Source organism: Vanessa atalanta, chromosome 6 (assembly GCF_905147765.1).
Source record: "Vanessa atalanta chromosome 6, ilVanAtal1.2, whole genome shotgun sequence".
Taxonomy (NCBI): Eukaryota; Metazoa; Arthropoda; class Insecta; order Lepidoptera; family Nymphalidae; genus Vanessa; species Vanessa atalanta.
In genome coordinates this window covers 13,478,925-13,504,701 of record NC_061876.1, presented here as the reverse complement: position 1 = coordinate 13,504,701, position 25,777 = coordinate 13,478,925, and the positions used below count along the sequence as shown (strand labels likewise).

Genomic DNA, 25,777 nt, shown 5'->3' with positions numbered 1-25,777 from the left:
GTCGGGTGACAGGAGGTAACAAGTTTACAGCGTACGTGGTGATGTGGTACCTCGGTACGCAGTATTTATATGTTAAGGGCCTCATTTATAATTGAAAGCCTTTTTTTTCATCGTAAGGAAACAAATTTACGTGTCTAAATATTTGTATGTTTCCTATGTGCTGTGTACGCTATACAAGATTTCCACTTCGTAGATGGATTTTAAATGGTGTGCAATGAATACTACTTTTATGTGATTAAATCATTTATTAAAAGCGTGGTTGAAGTGCGAAAGAAAACAATAATCAGTCTAATTTGTTTTATTTGTAAAAAAACAATACTTTTAAATTAAATACAAATGAGCACATGCGCTTATTGCCCGGGAAAAGATACGGTCTTCCGGAGCAAGAAGGAGCATTCCAGGATCTCAACTTAGCGATACTGACCGCGCCGACACTGGCGCTGGACAACCGAACTCAACCTCACTTCGGAGTAACTGAACGACAACTTAAACACGACTGAATACAATTTAATGATCGTGAATATATTTCCATAAAAGACATTCTTAGAACAATTTGAGCCTTCTCAGGAATAAAATGTTTTCCTCAATATCTGGGTAAATATTATAAAGTGCATAAATAAAGTCTATGTGCATCCACATACACTAATACAACTAGAGCTAGTTCATAAGGTTGAATATTTTATATCAAATTCGTTTTGTACCAAGTTTGTTACATTCGTTCCCGAAGGGGCCTCCCGGTCCATCGACTAAGGAGCGTGTTCTTATTTCGTTCTAAAGGAACTACGTCTATGCGGAACGATCGCGCCGAAGCGTTCGTCGTGACCTCGATAGTAAGATAATGGCATCGTGGCGTCGAGAGGAGGGTCACAAGTTGACTAGCTTGGTTGCTTACTTATCAATCGTTCTAATCACGTTACTCTCACTAAAATAAATAACTTATGCTAACACGAAAAGCTATTACTTCGTTTAATCTTTTAAAGGTTGAAAGTGCGACTCGCGCCCTACCGCTGTCTCACGCTCCACTATTCTAACGATTATAAATAATTTGTCCAGCTAATACAATTAATAAATTCAACCGACCGTCTGTCACCTACATTACAGTTACGAGTCCAGCTGCGCTACGCTACAGGGACACCAATTGACGATTAATTAATCTGATAATGTTCACGTAATCTATAAACCTAGTAGTCTCTATGTAACTTATAGTTTCAAGAACGAAACTTAATAACTACAAAATGCTGATAAGCTGAGGTTCCGTCGACAGTTTCGAGCGGGCGCTCACTGAGTCGTAGTGCTCGACGATTCTGTAGACTGCTCCTTTACTGGAAGGGAGGAAACATCCTCCAATTCTGAAGTGGACTCGATAGCATCAGGAGAGCTTTTGACCTCGCTGGACGTGCTAACATCCACTTCCGAAGTGTTCGATACATCCTTGGTTGTGCTCACATTGAAATCGGGAATATTTGTGAGCTCGCTTGAGCTCGAGATCGCTTCAACCGTAGCTTCTGGTGTTGTACCGCCAACATCACTCAATGATTCTTCAGAGATCGGTTTTTCGTTGCTCTTTTTCATGACAACTTTATTAGGTCGCCTATTAATTGTTGGCACATAAGATTGTGTTATAATTTCTATGTCCTTTTTGTCTGCTATTTCGGTTTTGTTGTCAGTATCAGATACATTGTCAATGATAGGCCGCCGCGTAGTTGGTTCCACATTGTCGTTTGGTGGGGGTGAATCTGTTATGGCATCTGAATCATCACTCTCAATTTCCACCACGTTCTGCTTGCTAACCATCATCGGAACTTTGTGTTTCAAAGGTACTTCTGTAATGGAATTCAAATTCCAATTTTTGTTTTTACTTTTATAACCAGCGGCGACATTCACAGGAATTAATTCTTCAGAATCAGAAATAGTAGTAGGGCTCGGTGTTTGCTGATCTTGACCTTCTGCGTGGTCACTGATAGATGCAACATCGCCCACTAAGTTTATGAGATCGGTCAGAACATTGCTATTTTTCTTACGGGAAGATTCAATTATAGCTGAGCTTTTTTCACCATTTGACGAAGCCTTGATTAGTTCAACAATGTCCGTAGAACTTTCTTGTGAATCAAATGACGTAAGAAAATATTCTGTCGTTTCAGAATTTTCAAACGGTTGGTCCTCTTTTTCAGAACTTTTAGATACTGTCACAGCATCTTCATCATTAAACAACGATTTAAAAGTAGAAGACTCAGTCATTATAAGATTAACTGTAGATGCGCTTAATTTGTCTTTACTCTCCTTTTCTGCAACATCATGTGGATTTTGGTCGCTAGTTTCAATGGGTATGGAACTAAATTCAGTTTCTGATATTATTTCTGTTGATTTAGATAGTGTATTAGTAGTTTCATCCATTTCATTGCTTGTTTGTGTTTCATTAAAGCTCACGCTTGTATAAGATTCTTCACCTTTATCTTGGAGCTCATTATTAGTATATTTGGTTGAGATGTCTGCTGCCGAAATTTCAGTAGGAGAAGATTCATCGTTCACAACTGCTGTAATTGAACTTTGAGTCACGTCCAACATGTCACCTGTGATGTCATCGGATATGAGAGATGGAACATTTAATATTTCTGTAGGTATTACTGACCTCATATTCAACATCGAATTTTCTTTCGTTATGGGAAATTGTGTACTAACAGTTGCATCTTTAAAAGTACTCGTTTCAGCAGAGGTATCTTGTACATTTTCACTAGTAATTGTTACAATATCTGAAATATAGCTAATCGTGGTTGCAGGAGATTCCTTAAAAATTGGCTCTTGTGTCGAAATTGGCACGTTTGGAACTTTGACTATATCATGGTCCATAGGCACGTGTTCATTATCTAAGGATTGGTCGGAAATACTCTCCTCATCATGATTGCTTAAAACTAAAAACAAGTCATCTGGTATTGGTGGAAAAGCTGGATTATGATCCAGGTCTTCTTCTTCAAGTATAGGTGCTTTGGTGGTTGAAGTGCCTGAATCTGAAATAGAAGGAGCTCCCATCATTGAAACAATATTAGGTATTTTAGATGGTGGCATATCTTCATTAATAGAATCGTCAGTTGAAAGACTTATTTTTGATGGAGGCATGTCATTTATAGTTTTAATTTCAGATGATTGGTCACTCGTAGATAATTCTGGTGTTATAGATGAAAGGCCATCCTTTAAGTCATATGTATCAACTTTTGACATTTTGTCCATACTAGAGAGATTCCTTTCTGTGGTCGCCTCTCGTGTAATTAGGGGAGATTTTGATGATGAGTATTCAGAAACCTCGATACTGGGAGATGGTAAAATTTCCTTTATCTTAACATCGGTGATAACTGGAATTTCAGATACGGGAGTGATTTCCTTTATGGTAATTTCTGGTTTGATTGGCTCGCTTGGTGGTGACGGAATAGCACTCGTCTCAACATTGTCGTAGACAGGTAAGCTCGGAGCCGACGAAACCATACCAGGTAATGGTGTACCATCTGGAAAATAAAAAAAATATTATAATACAAAATTATTTAAACTAAATAGTAATATGAGTTACATAATATTTAATATAAGTTCTTATAATATAATTAGTAAAGGGTGTGTAAGTTTCCATCACGGTTGTATGCGCATGCGTTAATCTTATTATTCATTGTATGCTCGTCATCACAGAATTTATTGAACAATAATTGTGAATGAAATTGAAAAGAGAAAGTATGCGATTCTCTTGCCATTTCTTCTCGCTAGAGGCTGCTTTCCGCAACAGTGGTAGTGTTTAATTATATTGACGATTATTTGTGAATCGCTTTATTGTAAAGTTTACATGAATAAAAAACGTTTGATTTTTATTTGATATGATTACATGCACATTCAGCATATTATCATTAATTATGGCCTTTAAAGACTAAACCAAACACATTGTCTGAAGACAACACTTTCATCATCCACTTTCCCGAATCGTGAAGTTTCTTTCGATTACATAAAATTGAAAAAAAAAACATCAGGTATTTTATTTTATTTGTTAACAGAAATGTGAGAAAGCATGTAGCTTGATTTTTTAATTTAGTTGCTCGTCTTAATAGTTCGTTTTTAAGTGTGGAGTCGATACCAAATATAATGTTTTTTACCTCTGACTGGACAATTATCATACTCCGGGCAGCAGCGGCCGGGCACGAGGCGCGGTTGACAGTCATCGCGCACGAAGCATGCTATACGACGACATACGACTTCTCCTCCCTGGCAGTAACACACGCGGCAGGGGTCCAGAGGATCTACTAGCTTCTCTCCATTGCCGTAGATTCGGCCTTCCTGTTCGCATTCTGTAATTATAAAAACGCATTTTATTAATAATTCATCACCAATCAATAAGTACTACAAATGGATCACTTTGGCACTATGTGCCAACTGAGTCCTTGAGACTCGCAGCTGATTTTATGTCCTCTTGGTAGCCTATATGTAGAAAATGACTTTTATTCCATTTCGCATTGTTAATTGATATGAAAAACATGGAAATCGCTAATAAATAAAATAATACGCATGGTTTCGTTTACATGATCACATAAAAAAATTTAAACGTTTTATAGTTAATTAACCGGAAGCAAAATTTCAATAACATCTAATGAAACGACCCTGAACTTCCCTCAAACACTTCTTCAAAACGACACAAACAGTTACGCGACTATCAAGAATAAACGCAAAAACGATATACCCGCCTTTTCTTTCAGATGTGAGAAAATCTTAGCATTTTAATTCTATCCGGTTAATTATATTTGTAAGCTATTTAAAAATAAGTAATATACGTTGTACATAAATATGGTCATGATTTGACTATATTTGTTAGGTACCTTACTGATTTTTATTTCAAAAATAAATATACTGTATGATATGTGTTCTGTTTTATTTTAATATAAAAATAATAGTAAAACGTTAACATATAATACCCTCATATTGTCGTGTATAGGAAGACCAGAAATAGTAATTACTCACCGCACTGGTAAGTAGGGCAGCAGTGGTCAGGCCTGTGCAGTGCTTTGCAGCCAGGACGAGGTTCGCAGGTCTGCCTGGTGCAGTCAACGTAGCCATCGGAGCACTTACAACTCTCGCAAGGGTTCGTGCCGGGGAACTGGTCCCCAGGCATGTATACTACGTCACCGAGAGCACAGCTTCCTGGAATATCGAAAGAGAGGTTCTTTGAAATCATTGAAATCATTCGATTATGTTAAAAAACAAAGTTGAAAATATTGTTAGAATTATTTTGAAAATATAATTGGAAGGAAGTTCTTATAAGCGGTTTACATTAAGAGTACTTGCAGAAATCGTCATTCGCCGTTAATTATATTTCTTATGAAAGTATTATTACAATGAGATCATTTAAGCTGTACATGCACAGCATTAATATGTAATGTTTAGCAACATTTTATTCTATTTTGTATAAATTAAAAAAATAAAATATTTCCAGCTTCTACAGCGAGCATGTTGATTGTATAACGTAAAGCAAATGATGATACCTTCTTTCAGGCCCAAGTCCACACTAGTCACGTTCGGCAGAGGACCTGGAATAAATAATTATATGTTTCATAAATATTCTATTAAACATTATTTTTGCCGCAGCGGCCATTACCAACTTAGAATAACAATTTGGACAGGAGTGTCCGTTCCCTTACTAGGCTAGTTCTCTCAGACCTCGATCTGTAAGAGACCAGATAAAAGACCAACGCTTTAAGGTTCTTCCAAGACAGTATTAAAGTTACTGATATTCTATACAGAATCCCTTAAAATTTTTTACTGTTCCGAACCGAGATTTAAACCCGGGACATCAGTTCCACAGCCGGACAGGCTAGACAAACAAGGCAGTTCATAATACATCATAAACAAGTTTACTAACGAAATTTTTTTGCATCAATATTCCAAACGACCCTTTAGAAAACTCCTCGTACTATATTCCGAAAAATAAAAGATGGTTCTTATCCACCGGGAACACTTTCGTGAAGCCTGAATAAGTAATGAGGTTGTTTATACGATGCGAGTGTAATCTTTCCTTTTACCAAATTCATGTATGCAGGAAAATTGTTTGTCTTCCATTGAATGCTTAGTATATACTAATACTTGAGTCGAATCGTTTTGAGCTCACCCATGTAACGTGAACGAGGTGAATATTTCCTTTACACATCGCCAGGGCATGATTTATGCAAAGGATTAGGATGCGAGGGATTTTTTGGGAAATTCATTTTTCACCCTTCGTCTGTCCTCGTCATCGGAGAAATGATGCAAATTGTAAGGGTTGGATCTCCTTCACGTTGGCACGCCGCGTTGATTTAAATTCGTTTTATGATGCTATACATTATTTATGTACATGTCTTTTAGATTTTTTTATGATACCATCCACGAAATTAATGGCATGTAATCATTGAGACAAGACAATGTAACAAAACAGGGACAAGGGATGAACATCTTACTTGTCAAGGTTGGCGACGCATTGGCGGTGTTCGAATTGATTAACATATCTTGTACTACGAATGTCTTTGCGCGGAGATAACCAAGTACCATTAGTTGGTCCATTTGCCCTCTCTTTCTAAACCATTTATTGAAAAAGACAAGAAATAGGCTCAAGGGACAAAAATGAATGAGAAGACATAAAAACTATAGGAGTAGTTATTATACTAGTCTGTTATTATCTTCCTTCCTCTCATATCAGAAAACAAAAATGCTGAACTAATTTTGATAAATTACTACCATTAAAATTTATAAATAATTTGCTTAAAATTATACTATATTGTAATATTATGATATAAACATTGATAAAAATGAAAAATGCACATAAATAGTTCATCAGTAACACGGACGGGCGGCCAAGCGTGAGCGGCGTGCAATGTCTGTACGTGTGCGTGTGTTACGCAGCCATTAATTACCTAACATACGGTATTTATTTATAAATCACAGTAAATAAAACTTATATTATTACATATAAATACAAATATATGAGGTAACAATATATTTAACGTACAAATAAAATACACACTCACATATTTACCTAGTTTTTCGAGCTCAGTCTTTTAAAACAGGACAGAAATTAATTATTTAAGAAAAAAAATGATATACATTCGTGTTCAAATTAAAGATGATCCAGATTACATATCTGTATATACGAAAGTAAATAATTTGAACTAACGAACGCATTATTCGAAATGAGAAAAAGCGTAAACTTATCGATTCGCAGTAATATGATAATGGCAGTTCCTGTATACCTATGAATACGCCGTTGTTCCAACATTCTCCTTAACGTGAATAAATGGATACATTTGTTTCAATAATTATGTTAAATTTAAATATAATTGTATGTACGTCGTTGTATAACAGTTTTCATTTCGAAGAAAATGTTCGAGATACTTTGCAACAGCAGAACAATCTCTAGACAGCTAGAGTGTGTTTAATGTATTCGGAAAAGTTTATTTGTAATAAGCATTACGCATAATTATGTTTAGCTAACCATACCACGTGGTCTCAAAAAGGAAATGAATGATATGGCCCCCCATCTCAACCTGTAGTTGTTGTTAAAACGGACTAAGAGTCTGTGAAGAACTTCAATAATTATAATTTACCTAACCTAACCATTTGTAATAATCTAAGGCCGTAAAAATCTGCTTAACAGTTTTTTGTTGCAGAGATAAGCAAACAATTATAATATAAGTATAACTTTACGTTAAATAAATCAGAAAGTTACAATGTAGTGTGGTAGTAATAAAAAGATCACATCCTCTTATATATTTGTGTTCATACTAAATCTTACAAAAATAAACCTTTAGAAAACAATGCAAAAAAATCATGTTTATAAACAGGAGATGAGAATTATCCATGAAGAAATAACGACGCTAACGGAAAAAAATTAAACCGACGGGAAATTATTCAGGATGAAACATCTCCGGCTTTGAGCCCTCATTAACGCAAAACTCGTAGGATTTTCGACCAAACACAGGATTTAATTAAGGGTCGTTTGCATGCATTTTTTATATTAATTTCCGGATAGCCGGCCTGTAAATGGACAATCTGATGGTAAGTGGTCGTCACTTGGACACGAAGAGGAGTAAACCAGGCTGAGAAGAGACTGTATGTACTGTATGACTGTAATGTTACATAGAAAAACCAATTATTTGGCGATAGAACTTGGTACTTGGGTGATGCTCACTTTTATCACCGTTATTAGTGTCAAAAATAACCCAGGATCAGATTTTAACCAAAGATTTTGGATTAGAATACTGATTAAAAATATTAAATTTTATTTAACTATATGTAATTTTATTACTTAATTGTTGTATTCAGTGTGAGAGTAATTTTGAGTTTAAAAATAAAATCGTATCTGCGAGGATCGTGCTTCGAATGTTTTGTTTCGGCAGAACAGAAAGCTCTGGCCAGCAGTGACGCATTACTCGACAAGTGCCTGTTTCGTTATGTAAAGTTTAACAAGCAAAGTTTACTCTTTTCAGTTCGAGTTTCCAAAAGCAGCACGCTATGCTTAATACTACTGTTGATTTAAATAACACTAATATTTATTTGTTCAAAGTTACATGACGATAAAACACTTCGAATAACTCTTGACCCGCGTAGGCTCAGTGATACAGTGATAAAACACGCAGGTCGCCCGAACAGTGCGGGTTCAAAGCACGGATAGTCAAGCGCTTATTTTGTTTTTATGATTCATCGCATGTTCGACGCTAAAGTAATATATCGTAAGGAGCTTTTCCAAAATACACCAACCCGCAATGAAGCAGCGAGGTGCTGTAAGCTCCAACCTTCACTAAATATAAGAAAATACAAATTTGTTGATCACAAACAGTTACAAAATCAATAAAATGTTTTCCTAAGGACCGCGTGAATATTTCGAAATATGTTTCAGTCTCGTATTTCATAATCGGTTGGCATAACACCAGACTATCGCATTACGGAAAAAGCCAACGCTAACATAATAGCCGGTAGGTACGTAGCTGTAAGTGTATAAGGAATTTGACACACGACACAACTCAAATATCTCAAAAAACATTATTCGTCTATCTGATACCAAATAGAGTGTGAACAAATATACGAAACGATACCGTCTAATTATAAAAAAAGATCAGTTAATTAACATATTTCCTTAATTTCTTTGAAACCTTAAGCCCTTATTGTGTTTGAAACATTTTTAAGTCAAAATGAAAAATGGAGCTCTGGCCCTTTAATGTGAAAAAAATATATATTATTTAGTTTGATCTCGTTGTTGCTGAAACATTTGTGAACGGTCAATAGTCAAACATTTTTCCAAAGGTGTAAATTTAGTATAGGGTGTAATTTTCTAAGCTCATTTCTATTAATAAAAATAGCAGAAAGGAAAGTATTAAAACAGCAATTTCTTCGGTAAATAAGAAGGATATACTATTGTAAATCTAACATAATTGAATATAAACTGAATAGAGGGATTTGATTTATTGTCAAATTTATAAATTTGACAACCTAAAGCTTCTCTCGAAGTGAATGATCTCAAGTTTCTTAATAATTGGTGACGTACGAGACTTCAAGTTGAAGAGCATATCAATTTTCATTTAAATACAAAACAACAACAACAACAAAATACCGAAATTTATGAATTCAATAAAATAAATTATCTAGATATATCTGGCTGTGACGTGCGCATCTCAGTTTGAGGAGCTCCTTATATCACGTGCCCAATGCCCCGCTATCGAAGCGTTGCAGCGGTGTCGAGTATCGGCCGACATTGACTCGACCTCGACACAGACCCTCGGCCCTCGAGGCCCCAACTTGGAGTGCCGCCCTGACCTCTCCACAAACTCAAACAATTCAGAAGTCACGAATATGGGTACTTATACACGTGTACGTAACTTATTTAGGTCGAATACTATTGTCATTTCAAATTTACAGTGTAACAAACAAAACTGCCTTCGGTGCAGGAGCAAGTAAGCTATAATAACTAACGACGTTACTTGGCTACGAGCTAATGTAATTGTAAGGCGATATAATCCATTTTTAAATACAGACATTTGTACACAGAGTAACTTTATCACTACATAGTATAAAACAAAGTCGCTTCTCGCTGTATGCTTAAATCTTTAAAAGTACGCAACTGATTTTGATGATTAAGTGATACAAGAGGATTAATATGTATAATACATGCACAATATAGAAGAGAAACACTGATAATTTTAAAGGATTCTAATGTGGTCATACCTTTTGCATTGTCTAATGACAAAAAAGGTGTGAACGTTGCATAAAGACATTCTGTAGTATGTTTAGAATCACGATTGCACACGTGCGAAGCCGGGGCGGGTCGCTAGTTATATATTAAATGCATTTGTATTATATACATTTAAAACTCTAAAATTGAATATACGGGTAAATGTCGCTTTAATTTATTTACACATATATATTATCACTATTATATCATTTCAAGTGTCATTTGAAGAAACTCCATTAAATATAGCTCTTTCAGTGACTCTAATCGCTCTAGTATATATAAATCAAATACTAAGACTGTTTTAGTAATTATTAAATGAACATATTTTATATCAATACTAGAGTATCAATAATCAAGTATATTAATAATTTTAGCAGGTTTACAGTGGACCCGATCGAAACCTATCTACAATTACAGATCGTTAAAAAATAATCATTTTAAAGTCGACAATATATATCCGCAAAATTCTTATATACATTGAGATATTTTGATATTAAATCCATACAATTCAATGACACAATAGTTCAACGGGCCATGTTTGACGTTTGCGGGTCGTTCAGTAAGTGTGATATGTCAAAATAATAATATCGTGCAGGTACGGTAAAGACCCTGGAAACTTAGCCACAATAAATTATTAATTTATTTTATTTATTTAAGATTCATCAGTGGTAAATACATCAACACGTACAAAGGTATACAATTTTAATACAACTTAAAACTAAATGCATTACCTATTAAGGTGAATACCACTTGCAAAGATAAAGTTGGAGATGACAAACTTACAACTTAATAAATGATTAACCGTATTTGTTTAGTTTTATTTAAACCCGAGCGGAGGCGGGTTATCATCTAATTAAGTAATATTTTTTTTTTAATTAAAACACTTTATTGTTCAACACGATAAAACATTTACAGAAAAAAAAACAAATGTAACAAAACATTTGTCGACAAAGGCAACCATAACGGTAACAGTGCGATATCTTCCAGTCAGCTTTAGCAGAGGAAATGGTCGAGTGATGTAAGTAGGTACTAGATTTTATTACAGCGATTATATTAACCTACGATCAATGAACATTTATTATAATCATTCGTTACGTTAAATGATTCGATATCATATTATTGTAATAAAATAATATGGAATACTAGCTACGCGTCTCGAACTCGTCCGGATGCAATAAGATTTTATTTACTTCCCGATCGCAGCACCTCCACCCACTAAAACTTTTTTACCGAACCGTTTACGAGGAATTCAGATATATACACACGTGCTAAAGGTATACTTATATATAGTACATCATAATATGATACTTTAATTAAGTGAGGGAGTTCATTAACTTGATCTTATCATGGTCGTATTAGTTGGGGGGAGGGATCTAATTAATAGTAATGAAAACAGATAGGTCTAGTTAGGTGGGTCTAGCTTCCGTGCTTATATTAATATGTTATTTCACGGTGACGTAGGTTGAATATACTTGAGCTTTTTAGATAAAGATGTCGTTTTATGGATGACCGTGCTGAGCCATTCATCGCACAAGATATGTATAGTCAATGTTTTAGAAAAAATCTCACCGTCATTATTATTATTTTCATGCACGAGTAATAATTGTGTATTAGTGTATAATTTATTTAAATAACCTTTTAATCATTCGTTTCCGAACAATTAATGTATACAAAGACAACAATATTTTATTACTGTGCTATTTTTATAAATAGAAAAATATTCATATAACCGTCGTGCGTTTTTAATTTATTTAAAAAGTACGGAAGTAAACCTTATATCATTCGAAAGGTTTCACATTATTAAAATTACTTATTGTTTAAATTTTTAATAAAAAGCCAACATGACAAACTTAAAACGTAAAACCACCGATGAAAATTGACTTAAGCTATTATTTTTGCACGTATATTTTTTATTATTAGAATCATATGTATATATTGCATCATAAAGCTTATACCAACAGCATATTAATATGTAAACAATATGTCACTGTAAAAAGAACGTTATAAGCAGACGATTAGGTCGAATTTTGTAAACACGAAGCTGAGCCATCCAAGTAAACGTGACCAGCTGTAGTTAGCGAAGTGGAAGATGGACAGGATGTTATACGGTCACATTAGCGAGGGAGTAATTGACTCAGCTATTTTCTGATTCCCCTCAAATTCAGACCATCTTTTTTATTAGGATAATACTCCAGGTAGTTTGATGACGACCTTAGGGTAAAATAGGAATGTCTGTCTTCAGCCTCAATAATATCGAAATAATTGTTTGTGTTGCACACATATTTGATTTAGTCACTCACATCACTTTTTAGACCACTCTGTCTAAATCTGCGATACAAGTGGTTTTACAATACTTAGCAATGGATATCTTTAGTTATCTCATAGTATTTTTTTTTTTTTGCGACAAGCAAATATTTCAAAGAAATTATCTTTTTAGGTACAATGATCATATCGAGTTTATCGAAAAAGTAGAACTGGTTTATTATTAGCATGCAGGATTTGACCCAAACGTACGGGTGAACTTTTACAAGACATTGCGAATTTGCTCTTGCATTCACCTAATACCCAGGTCAAGAGAGAGTCCAGATGTAAATACTGGCAACAAAAATTATTTCTTTTAAAGAATAGTTGTAATGCCTCCAATATAAGAAATTACTAATATTCCTGTTTAACCCTCTTATTAACTTGACTTGGGTGTGGACGACAATAGGCCACGGGGTCAAGATCGAACCAGCTGCTTTTTACAGCGCTAGTAGGCCCATACAACATTGCGCCATTGGCACTTTAGAACTCCTGTGAGATCTAGATTAGAATACTAAGAAGACCCTGGCGTGTGTCCAAGGAAGAACTATCTCGGATACAAGATATGACACACACGAGCACGCCTCATATGTTACTTACATAACTCTTGATAAAATATACAGAATTAAATAACCATTAGATGTAAAAGGATAAAATCAACTGCCTACGTCACCTAAGTCTTAAAAGATTAATAGCGGACTTTCGCCGTAAGTTTACAAGCTTAGCTTTATCGAGCGATCGCAAAATAAACAATATATTAATGGAAACATCAAAACGAATAAACCTTTCTCGGACTATATCAAATGGTACTTGTCTTTAATTCGCTAAATTCACTTAAGTTTTTTTACAGATACTTTTAACCGCTTCAAACGCGTGCACCGTTTTTTGGGTGTTTTAAAATTTTGGTTTAAAGCAAAGATACAGGAACTCTTTATTAAAAAAAATTATGATAACTTTACTCATAATTAAATTTTGCAAATGTCAACTCAAAAGCCCTTGTAAATGCCTACTTGAGTATATCGATTGATATTATTGTTTTTGATTTTGAAAAAATTTTATATTATATAACCAACCTCGAAATTACCCAGATATAAATATAGTTTAAATAGACTCTGCTTTTATTCAACCGCAAGCCGCCTGTACATTACTGTATACTAGAAAGACAAACAATGATTCACTCGTATCATTTCCCAGTTACGCTTGCAGCTTACAAAGCGATAATGACATAAGGATGTAGTAACAATACCAACCTTCTTCAATTCTGGTCGAAAAAAATTTACTCAAAATCGCTTAAAGAATAAATATATTTTTTTTAAATTAGACTCATTCGAAGAAAATGAATATAATAGTAATAGTTAGGTATTATCTATGAAAATACAGACACACTTTAAGTATATACTGTACATGTTTATGTATGTAGGCCTAACAAGGAAAATGTTAAAGGCGCACAATTATTAATACACATATATATACTTATAAACATTTTCAATCAGATTTTATAAACAATTTAAGTAGTGCTAAATTTAGCTCCGAACTCGAGCAAGCGGTTAGATCTCGAGAGAAATCTTTCGAGGAAGGGTCAAAAGTTTTCAACCCCTTCAAACGATAAGATGTTTTCGTATTGATCTAATAAATGTTTCAGATATAGGACTCTCCGAGATACATTGATTTTGTGTTATTCAGCGATCAGTCGATCAAGCTTTAAGCATTTGCTTTGATAGGCTGTTTGCGTTGCTTGAAGCGCTTTTTTAACTTTATGCTTATCAATTAATTCCCGTCAGTTTTATTGATAGGTATTTGTTTCGTTTCTGGAAGTTAAGTTTAATAATCAAAACACATTACAATGTGAGAGCAAAATTGCGGCTTCAGATCTAAAAACTTCAATTATCTGTTAATTCAGCACGATAGCGACATAACCAGGTTAAGAAAATTAGGTGAAACTATCTTGTTATGCGGTATTTGAAACTATTATATCTATTATTTACTAAAGCCCATATTTCCACATCAAGTGATCGGATTGTGAATGTGTCGAAGTTACTGGAACCTGTTGAGGATGAGTAATTCGGTTCAGGGTTAAGCTGTAATGTATTCATCAGTTCTCGAGACATAAATCGTTTATACACTCACAATATTACGTCATACAGTTGTCTTCTTAATTCTGAAGCTCTCGTTCGAGATATGCTTTGTGCATACACTTGAATCCTTGCTATTAGTGTCATTAAAGTTTACCTTGATTAACGACAAATTTTCCGTATTATATCTATACTATATATGTATGTGATTTATATGTGTAGTTTCAATTAAAAACTTTAGATGTCCAATACTAAATGAATGGTTTCGCCTTGGGTAGGTATGTACTGAACCCAAAACACAAAAATAAAAATCAAAATGTTAGAAAGGTTTTTATACAAAAAGTTATACCCGAAAATATAATTAAATATAGAGAAGCTGAGGGATTTCGAATAACTTTACTATTGCTGTACAAATATAAACATCTAAAACTATGTTATTACTTGTGTCTATAGTACCAATATTCTTCTCACGACATTTAGCTAACGAATAAAAATGTAACAAAAAACTTGTAAGACATTTTCATATCCATTGCTTGCGAAACCTTTGATGCTAATTGAACAGCTCATATCAAAACAGCGATGAATAATCGACATGGCGATAGCGTTCGATATGTGAAAGGACATCAGGGAGGTCCTAGATACAGGCTGTCACGCCCGATCGATACGACCCTCCGCCCCTCTGAGTCCGTCTTCGAATATAGTATAGTACGTATGTTTTTGTAGCTTTTACGCTTGTTCTATGTCTTTCGTTTGCTTTGTTTGTAGATAGCGCTTTTAGAATTCATTTAGTAAAAGATATAGTCGATAAAGGAAAGAGATGCACATGTTAACTGAGCGCGCCTTTTTATTTAAATTTAAGTCATATACTTGGTCAGGGCTGTCTCAGAACCTGGAAATACTTTGGAAGACTAGCGGTTAATATGGTACGGTATATCAAAACGTGACGGGTAGGGTTCCGGTAATCTAAGACCTGGGTCTTGGTCCTGTCCAGCAAAGCGAGTAACGGCCGTATAAATGGGTTACATAAAAGTATTTTTCAGCGACAATATTTTTTCTGTAAACGTTACATGACATCCTCCTTGAGAAAAAAATGTCTTACCTCAGCCAGATAAAGCGATGGTGATCATTTATTTTTATATATAAAATACATAAACAATAGCAAACTATGCTGTACCGTACTGTGCTGTTATACATACATACCGGTGGTAGTGTTTAGTTTGACTATCAATAAATAAGTGTAATGCTTTTATGTTGAATAAAGGAATTTGAGTTTGAGTTTGAGTTTACAGACGAGTCTCGATCTTGATGCAGTTAGTCATACTAAGTGTTTAATGACCTATAGAATATTTTAGTGTTTGATAAAATTTTAATATATATCCCGCTGAGTTTCTTTCGCCGGCTGTTCTCAGATCCGAGGTGCTAAATTCCGAACCGGTGGTAGATTTTTGACTATCAATAAGCAAGTGTATACACTTCTATATTGAATAAAGATTTTTGACTTTGTAAAACAGCAAAATTATTTACAGAAATTTCTTACAAATTTTGATACTTTAGAATGACAAGACATTCAAATAACTACACAAAACAAATATAATACTTATTATAACATTCGCAGAAAAATAAATAAAGAACTTAAAACTACAAACATCACTTAGCTAAACTTAAAACGTATTTTACATATTTAAAGTTCTCTTCACAATCAAAGATAGAGCTGAACTCACGGAAGACATTAGGCGTCGTTACATATTACACTTGATACATTTTCCTGCAATAACCGAAGCCTGTTTTTGCTTCACTTTCCTTAATATATCATTCTGAATGAAATATATCTCGCAGTAAAAATACAAGTTTTTATCCCTGACGTAGAAATTACGAACTCTAGATTTAACAGTAAATATTAAAGCCTCTCTTACCTTAAAAGCATTCGTATCATTACGGTATATACTGATAGAAAGATCCCCCATAATACATCATCAATAGGAAAGTAGAGTAATTAGCTATTCCTTAAGTACTTAGCTTATTTCCTAATAATAATATAAAAGTCTACATATTAACCAATATTCAAGGAACGAACGACTTGTGTACTCTTATCTCCCTGTAATGATTGTCGTTCACGTAACTGCTTGAACAGAAGCCGGCAGACGCGATAGCTCGGACAGACAAAATTCACGTTTCTCCCATACACTCACTGTTGAGTCTTGACATACTTGCGACTATCACAAAGAAACTGCTTGAAGTGACGTTATCTAAAGGAAATGTTTCTCAGTTCCTTTGATTCAAGATTAATTTCTTTCAATTCTATGTTTAAAAAATCTTTCAATATTAAAATCCCACGCCAAGAATAGAATCTTCAGTGTGTTTTAATCTTTAGAAAAACTATAAATAATTATTTATATTAACTTTATAACTTAGACATTTTAAATAATGTTCATTTTTTTCTAGTATTCTAATAAGGCAGTGGTAGACATTTTGTATTATGGAAAACTACGTTCAATTTAGCTGTAAAAAGGTTTAAGCGCTGTTTGAAATAAGTCATTGTATTCAGATAATGCGATTACATAAAACATCGAGGCAAAATACGTGTAATTTTCATAAATAGCAACTGTAATATCGCTTTAGGTTTGATGATTCATATTCGTACCATTTGTAAGCTGTAGTTAGCTACTTAAGGAAACCATTACGAATTTAAAATAAACAGTTGTTAATACATACTTGACATTATCATTCTCTCGTTATAATTTATTATCGTGTATGATAAAATATTTGAAATAATAGTAAAAAGGATGTTTTTTTACAACAGCTGTTTGTAAAATAATGGCTAGATGACATTTACATATATTATATAAGCCAGTTGATAAAACGTAAGGATTTTAATCAAAGTTTAAGGATATAAACCCGACCCAATCTCAATCAGTCAACGAAGTCTCAGTTCAGCGGTGAAAGAAAATAAACGGCGAGGTATGCTTGCGTCGGATTATAAATAAAATCTACGTTTAGACTATTTTGTATAATCACCAGGAATATATTTACGAAAGAATATTTTATAGAACCGAAAATTCTTCTTTAATTATATTAGTAATGCAGACAACACATGGGCAGGGGATAGTCTGTCAACTTCGTATATAGATACGGACCCTAAAAATTTAAACGGCTACTTTCATCATCAATGCGCCGCCAACTAAGGGTGACATATTTGACCCTTGTCAATTGTGCTGAATCTCACTCACCGTTGAAACCAAAACACACCAATAGAAAGTCCCTATTTCTGCTTGGGAAGTAAGTAGTACCAACCAGTCATAGCGCCAAGGCTTATACTTCGATAGAATATACAATGAAAATATTACATATAACTTATTACTCTTATGCTTTTCGTTTAAAACTATAAATAACGAAAATGTATATTATTCAAATGTTTTCCTTAATCAGTACTAACGCTAATTACACGAGTCGAAGGAAAGCTAATATTAGCTGACAGCACTGGTAATTAAACCCGCTTGTACCTGCTCTTTAGGGCCTATAAAATATCCTTAATTAAAGATATACTTAGGAGAAGTTATAAAAACAACTACGATACGGTCTACTCTGGTCGTTACTTTTAACGATTGGTTTGAAAAAAAGTATCTTCTTTATGAATATTATATTTTGAAGGCAATTATGTTAAGCTAATAATTTAATTTTACTATTTAAATGAAATGAAAGTGTTTTATCAAAAATAGTTTGCATAAAAAAATAAGAGCATATAATATAGCAATGTAGCATATATATAATATATAGAACCTCCAACATAATTAATTCCCGTCTTATATCCGTAAGTTGGTCCGGAGCGTTTTAGACCACTGCAAGAAAATTTTGCAAAAACCTTACCGATAGCCGTCAACTTGACGTCAAACCACAATGGAAATGGTTTGGTTGTTGGTTTTTCGCCTCAACAGATTACCACCTAACACAATTTATATCATATTTTTATCTTTAATCGACTTTCACCACACGGCCACACCAACGGTTTCTAAGGGTGGCTCTTCTCCACTCTACGGAAAACCACCGATAAGATTACACATCAATTTAATTTGAATGTTAATCACGTCGAAAATAAACAAAAGGAGCAACACATAAACCGAGGCATCAACACACTGCGATTGACAAATAGTGTCGTTAAGCGCGTACCCAACACTTGTGACGAGATATGGATCAATCGCAGTCGACCGTTGAACAATAAATATGAAATGAATGAATTGACTTGAAAGCGACTTTATTGTTACAACATTCTCCCTGAAAATGTACACAAACGACCGTATGACCTTCACGGTAAATAAATTAGCACGTCCTTGTTTATAGCACTACAAGTGAACTGGAAGTGGTGCTGCCGGCACAATTTTGATCAAGACATTCCAGACGGATAGCGAGATGTGCGCGGTCATTACGAGCCGCGGACGCAACATGGTATGTATAGGACAGAATCATTTAAAAACTAGCCTTCGTGTACATCATATATTTTAATATAAATTAAATCTATTCCGATTCCGATTAATACTAAATATTTAAACCAAATTGTTTTAATGCAAAATACTAGTTTAATAAACAAAACAACACAAATTATTTAATAGATATATACTCATCTCGTCGAGTAAACACGGCAACTCGGTAACTACATTTTAACATCAACGTTCGTTAATATCTACTACATATAGTGAAGGGCACGTGTAGCGGCAATAACTTCGGTAAAATTTACCGACAATTACCGTACTTACCGGTGTTGTAGCGATTATCCACACAAGCCTCTGCCGTAAACATTTATCAAGTGTAAATGTTACAAAACAAACGAAATTTATTTGTAAAAATAAATGTATTTCTTCCAACGTTGAAATTATCTATAATATCTTTTAAAGTATTGCATATTTAAACATAATAATCAGACATTTTACAGTATTTTCTGTTTAAATTTTGAAACACGACATTCCAAATGTAGGTATCATAAGATAATTTCATTAATATTTTCATCACTTAACCTTTACGGCCGGCCGCCGCCTTTAATGACGAATATGTAGATCGGCTCACAGTATTTACTTTATGTAAAGTCTGATAATGATGACCCACACACGGGCTGCGTGTGGGTCATCTCGCTACTTACCACGTCGCTCTCTGAGCCACGCGCGGAATGCCGCCCGGCCGGCCGCAAGCCCGCTCCGCGCCGTCCGCTGTCTAGTAAGCATGGGAATCGCATGCCACGGCTCACGCTTCACGAATCATGATTCCCACACTAATTACCATGGCACACAATCATCACGCGATGATTCATAATTCACGTTAGATAATATTTGTAAAGATTAATTATTCATCTATATTTATCTCGTTCGCAATAGACCAGCTGTGAATCGATTAACAAAATGGTTTACGTATAATTATCAATTATTTATACTATCATTAACAATGTTGTCTTGTTACGTTATTGTATGTTATCTTTTTATACATAATACTATTCATATTGTGTATACATGTCGGTTCATTAAATGTTTTTAAATGGTTGTGGGTAACGTCAGGTTGGACGATAGATCTAAACTATATTTGTATTACGAAATCATTTATCCGGTATGAACAGATTTTTACATCGGATAAACTATTTCGTAATCAACCAATCAACAAAACCTTTTTTAACCATCTGGTTAAAAAAGGTTTTGTCCCAGCGGGACAGCCCGTGCTTAATATAATTCAATTAATATTAATATAAGCGAACTGCTTTATTATTACATATATATATAACGATGATTTATCCTCTATGAAGATTTATGCTAGCCGCTTTATTTTTTTTAGAAAGTAAACAGGAAAATTCTGATCCTATAATCGTCGTCAAGTGTACGAGGAAGTCGCTACTACGCAACACGTAAAATGTCATCTTTGTTTGGATGAGGTCGAATGACGATTGACGGCTCAATTCCTCAACCGAGGAAACCAGATAACCTTGACCCATGTCAGATGTCCGGCGTCGTCAGTCAGACCCACGCCACTCCCACAGTGCGCTAATCTTCGGAATAACACTCATTCTTGTTATGTCACGAATTCCTTCGCTGAATACGGATTGTAGATGTCATATGTGGCGTATATTATACTTCAAATTCGAAACAAACTTACAAGTTGTTTTTGAAATGTTGCTCTGAATTGGATTGCCTTATTATATAATACGTGCCGGTATTAATCTCACAGTTTCTAATTACGAGAAGTAATCTTTTAAATATACGCTAACGATTGGGTTGGGGTAGTTGTTTCACTTGAATTAATATGAGCGTGTGTTCTTATTTTATTATTCATGTCATTAATATTGTTTTAGTAAGAAATAAATGTAATTTTCCCCTTTGTAACAAAAGTTCTAGCTATTGATAAATTTTATAAGCGTTGAAGTATTATATAATTAATTTATCTTGAACGTTGACCATTTGAAAGTAAAATTTAAAACAGGATTTTTTATTAGTACGAGAACATAATAATACACGTTTTAATTCAAAACCAAATATTCTAAGTGTCTTTTGATTTCGAACTTAGGTAACAATTCAATATAGGTAATTTTTCAAATTTAGGTAACAGTCTCCCTCAATAATAGGCCGGCATAACATAGACATACATTATTTGAATATTTGAATATGAACTCACCTGCAATACACGAGCTGAAGTAAAACGCAGCTAGTATCAGAATCAAATGTCCAGGCGACGCCATGTCGCCTTTCGACCTGAAACAATGAACAACATTCTTGAGATAAAGCAATAGATGTTTATTATTACCTTCGAGTTGAATATAAACATTAAAAGAATAATAAAAGTTAAAATTGCAAGTATTATTGCAAAATCTAATTACTCAATCAATAAGTCAGTACGTGGGTATGTAATAATAAAACAACATTGCAATTCTAGACGTAATCGCTTCGAGATAAACTGGATTCGAAAGGATGCATCGCAAAAAAAGGCTAACGAGATGCGCAGGCGCAGGCAAGGGCGGGGTCGCTGACCCCCGACTGACCGCCTAGATCAGCCTATCCTGACGTAACGCGCTCCTGTGCCAGGCACGTCTATAACGCCACGTAATGATTGCTTTGTACTCAACTAACATTGTAAACCAAGATACAGATAAGTATCGTACCTCTGAGGTGCGCGCACAAGCGAACGAGAAATTCTTACTTAAAAACATTTACGTTTTATACGAGAAGTGTTAAAAAATAACGAATCTTCTGGTTCGCAATTAATTTCAAATTTAAAATAATGTAACCAACCAGATCTAATACCAATCCAAGTAAAACTAAAACTCAGATATTGAAGAATACTACAAGATTCGTATAATATTTCATAATAAAAAAAATCGCGACACAGTAGCCGATGAGACAATACGTAGCAAGTGTCTGCGGGTGAAGGCATCTCGGCTCAGGTTTTAGAACAACACATTTCATAACTGTCTTATCTAGACTCAGATCTCCACTTACATTTTTATTTACTTTTACGTATTCGATTTCGAGACCTAAATTTCAGAAGATACGAGTCTGTCTGCGATAAAAAGAATAATATCTAATAAATACGATCGCAAAAAAATTAGCTTTTAAATACTATATCCGGTTGCAGTCCGAGAACTAGTCACACTAATTATAACAGATTGTCGAGTCCGTTAATCGAGATCATAGAACTGTCACTATTCTTGTTATAACACAGCTCATTATACACGACTAATTATTACATAGTTTATATGGTTAGACACGCTAATCTCAAAGACCACATCTTTGAATTGAAGCAAGTTTTAGTTTTCCGTAGATTATTATTTTTTGGCTTAAAATTTATATATCTTCGGAGCGGTTATGTACGAATGTATAATATGACAAACCGTATATAATAGGCAAATATTAATCAAAATTTTATACTTTATCAAGGTCCTATGTACGTAGACAAGATGATTTTAATTTTATTTTACTAGATTTAATTAAATTCAAAATGAACACCGGAACAATTACCAAATCAAGCGCTGATGAAATCGTGAGGCACCGCTACTTTGTATAGTACTGACGCAGAAATCTGAATTATTATATCATCAAGTTTCTTCCTATAAGCCACTAAATGATTTAACCTTCCTCGTGGAACTTAACAATGCAGATCGTTGATATTCTAATATCCGATGAGGGTGTTATCTCTGAGAGCAACTAAATAGTGTATGAACTCACTTGTGGATGAGATGAGTTCTATGAGCCTGACTGGATCGGCACCACGTAACAAAGCAATATTGATGTCATGCGGCAGAACGTGACATAAATGTTACTTTGTTACGTTAAAAAGGAAGAGTGAGCCGGTGTTATAACAGACACAGTGTATACAGCATCTTAGATATTCTTGGAAGAAGTTATCGTTTATACTTCTTATAATCCGCTGTACTAATGCAGTACAGCCAATAGATTAATAAAATGTAATTTAGCAAAGAACATTACAGGCGATTGAACAAAAATCCAAAACTAGCTTAAACTATTTATAAGCTTCTTATATTGATATTAATCATGATAGACAGCAACCCCGTCAACGCGTTCACGACACGTTCCGATACACGCTATTAGAAAGTACATTTATCAAAAAAAGTCAACTGACAGTTACATCCGTCATTCCACTTTCATCAATTCGCCGGCCAGACGTTCGAATGAAGAGTGACACTCATCAGCCTCGTTCCGATCGATCCCATGTCCCACATATCTGATGAAAACAAATCGATCACAATGAGGGAACCGTGTTACGCGGAAGGAGCCTGTTCTCCACGGTTGAGATATTATAAGCGATGCAAAAACTATCATCAACTGTGTGATATTAATTGTTAATGCCTTCATATATAATAACAAATATTAATTATAGACTGCCTAAAAATAACAATTTTTATTTCATACTTGCCGTCAATGCTCCCTGATAGTATTATAATTATTGTGCATAATAAATAAAATACTTCAATAAATTGACTAAAATAACGCAAAACGATGTCGGAGTACTTAGGATCAGTAATTTTATTGATTTCATAAGTAGCGAATAAATTATATTGAAAAGGATTCACTTTAGTTTGGTAACGCCTGCTTAGCCAACATTGCGGGTCGCGCGGGTCACTTAAAATTTAAGACTTGTTTCAAATCTACATATATGAATGGACATATTAGTGTTGACAAACCTAACCCACTTGTACCCACATCAATCAATAACACAATTGCTATACGCAATTATTTCGTTGTCTATGAGGGATGGGTATTCTTGTCTAATAAGTAAGTTGTATATGATAACCGAGGTCTGCCTTCTACAAACTATGACCATACTTTAGTTCTCGGAGAGCGTTAGAGACTTCGGAAAATATATGAAAATCAGTGGAGACAGGACGCCGCTCCGATAAGGATGCATGTGAAGTATTTTTTTACAACAATGTAACTATTATGTATATCTTTATATATCTTGTAATCGCATATGTTCCAGTGAGTGCACGGCGCGCGCTGACCGCGGGTGTCCGACCGGTTGTCATTTTCCAATCTCTACAATGCGCGCTCCCAATTGAATAATCGCAGCTAACACTCACTATCGGCCTTCCGTGTGAAAGTTCAGGAGATTTGCTTTTTCAACTGTCACATCACTACCTAGAAGAAGTCTTAAGATGTAAAAAAACCAGATGCATATTTAACAGTAAATGAATCATAATTTATTTGAATATTATTGCAAAATTGTTTGAATAGTGCTTTGAAGTTTGAAATACGAATATTGTTTCAAAAACGTATCGTTACGAAACAATTTGTTTGAAATTCTTTTATTCTTTTTGTACACGTGTAGAGTAGGTACACTTTGTAAATGTAATAAATATGGCTAATGAATAGTATCACAAACAAAAATATTATAGAAAATCTGAAATCGATTATTCAGCTGACGTATCATTGATTTACATTTACATTTGGAATATACACGAATAATTCAACATTTATTTTATATAATAATATCAAAGGTTTACGTTACTTATTTCTTATTTTTATTACTAAGTTGAACACTCTATTCACTATTAGGTGATCCTATCTATATTTATTAGTCACCATCAGGTCATCGTTGGGTCACCATGAGGTTACCATTATGTGACAATCAAATGTACCTATTGAGTTCCATTACTAAAATAGAAAAAGAAATTGCTTACAAAGGTGTAAAAGTTTTACAAGAAGTTAGTACAAAAACAGCCCCTAAATTTTCGACTGCTGGGCAAAATCTAACTTGAGGAAATTTAGGCTCAAGAAGAGCGTCAGAAGAAACCACTTCATAAGACATTTGTAGAGTTTACAATACAATTCAATTCAATTCGATACGTATTACTACAAGAAGCTTTTCAAATTTCATGTCAAATGATAAAACTTCATCTATAAAATGGCACATGAGATTCCTAAGCCTCTATGTTATTATACAACACGAAAGCCTTCGTCAGTTATTGTATGAACACAAAACAACAATTCCATTTAATCCACTTGCCCTGCCTAGTCATTCTAAAGAGCAGGCAGCTAGGAAATGTATTGAATAGAGGAGAAATCCGAATGATTGAATGGCCCTTCAATGAGACACAATGTCTGATGACGGAATATAAATAAACACATTTACTTAGTTTGTTTTAGTAAAGGAAATTGCTATTATTGTCTCTATGTTGTATGTCATAGATTTGTTATCATACACTGCTTTGTTTACATAACACATCGCTGATAGATTTACGAGTTATTATTTCAAATCACATTGTATATAAATACAGGTTGACGATATTTAAAAGTATAATTATATTATACAACTCTATTATGACGACAATTGATTCAGCTTCAGCGTAATTCGAATTATTGTTTTATTCAAACAGGATGTATTTAAAATTCAGGTGATTCGGAAAGCACGTCGAACCGTTGTCCTGACCCTTATCTTGTCTTCTATTGCCAGTGCCAATCGAGTGTGAGTAATGTACGTATGACTAGTCTAGAGAGTCAGTCAGGGGAATATTATTATTATTAAGGAATTAAGTTATCAAAATAATAAAAAAATATCAAAATAAGTTATTAAATTCGACTCTTACTATCACTTTGATAAAAAAAACATTAATGTACACAAATTATATCTTAAATAAAAAATAAAATCAGATTCGGAATGATAAAGAAAGGTACCGTACATTATGTCGTACCTGTTTTCGAGA

The 25,777-nt window shown here is 34.2% G+C and overlaps 1 protein-coding gene across 1 annotated transcript in view; it reads right to left on the bottom strand.

Annotated features, from left to right (window-relative positions):
* Positions 1-283: 283 nt before the first annotated feature.
* The window catches only part of LOC125064451 (probable GPI-anchored adhesin-like protein PGA55), a 48,354-nt gene continuing 22,860 nt past the window's right edge, over positions 284-25,777 (bottom strand). Inside the window, exons 2-6 of the mRNA XM_047671472.1 lie at positions 21,235-21,311; positions 5,508-5,552; positions 4,987-5,166; positions 4,128-4,319; positions 284-3,497 (exon numbers count right to left, since the gene is read on the bottom strand). Coding sequence (XP_047527428.1) covers positions 1,279-3,497; positions 4,128-4,319; positions 4,987-5,166; positions 5,508-5,552; positions 21,235-21,311 — 2,713 coding nt within the window. The 3' untranslated portion in view covers positions 284-1,278. The remainder of the gene's footprint in view (positions 3,498-4,127; positions 4,320-4,986; positions 5,167-5,507; positions 5,553-21,234; positions 21,312-25,777) is intronic.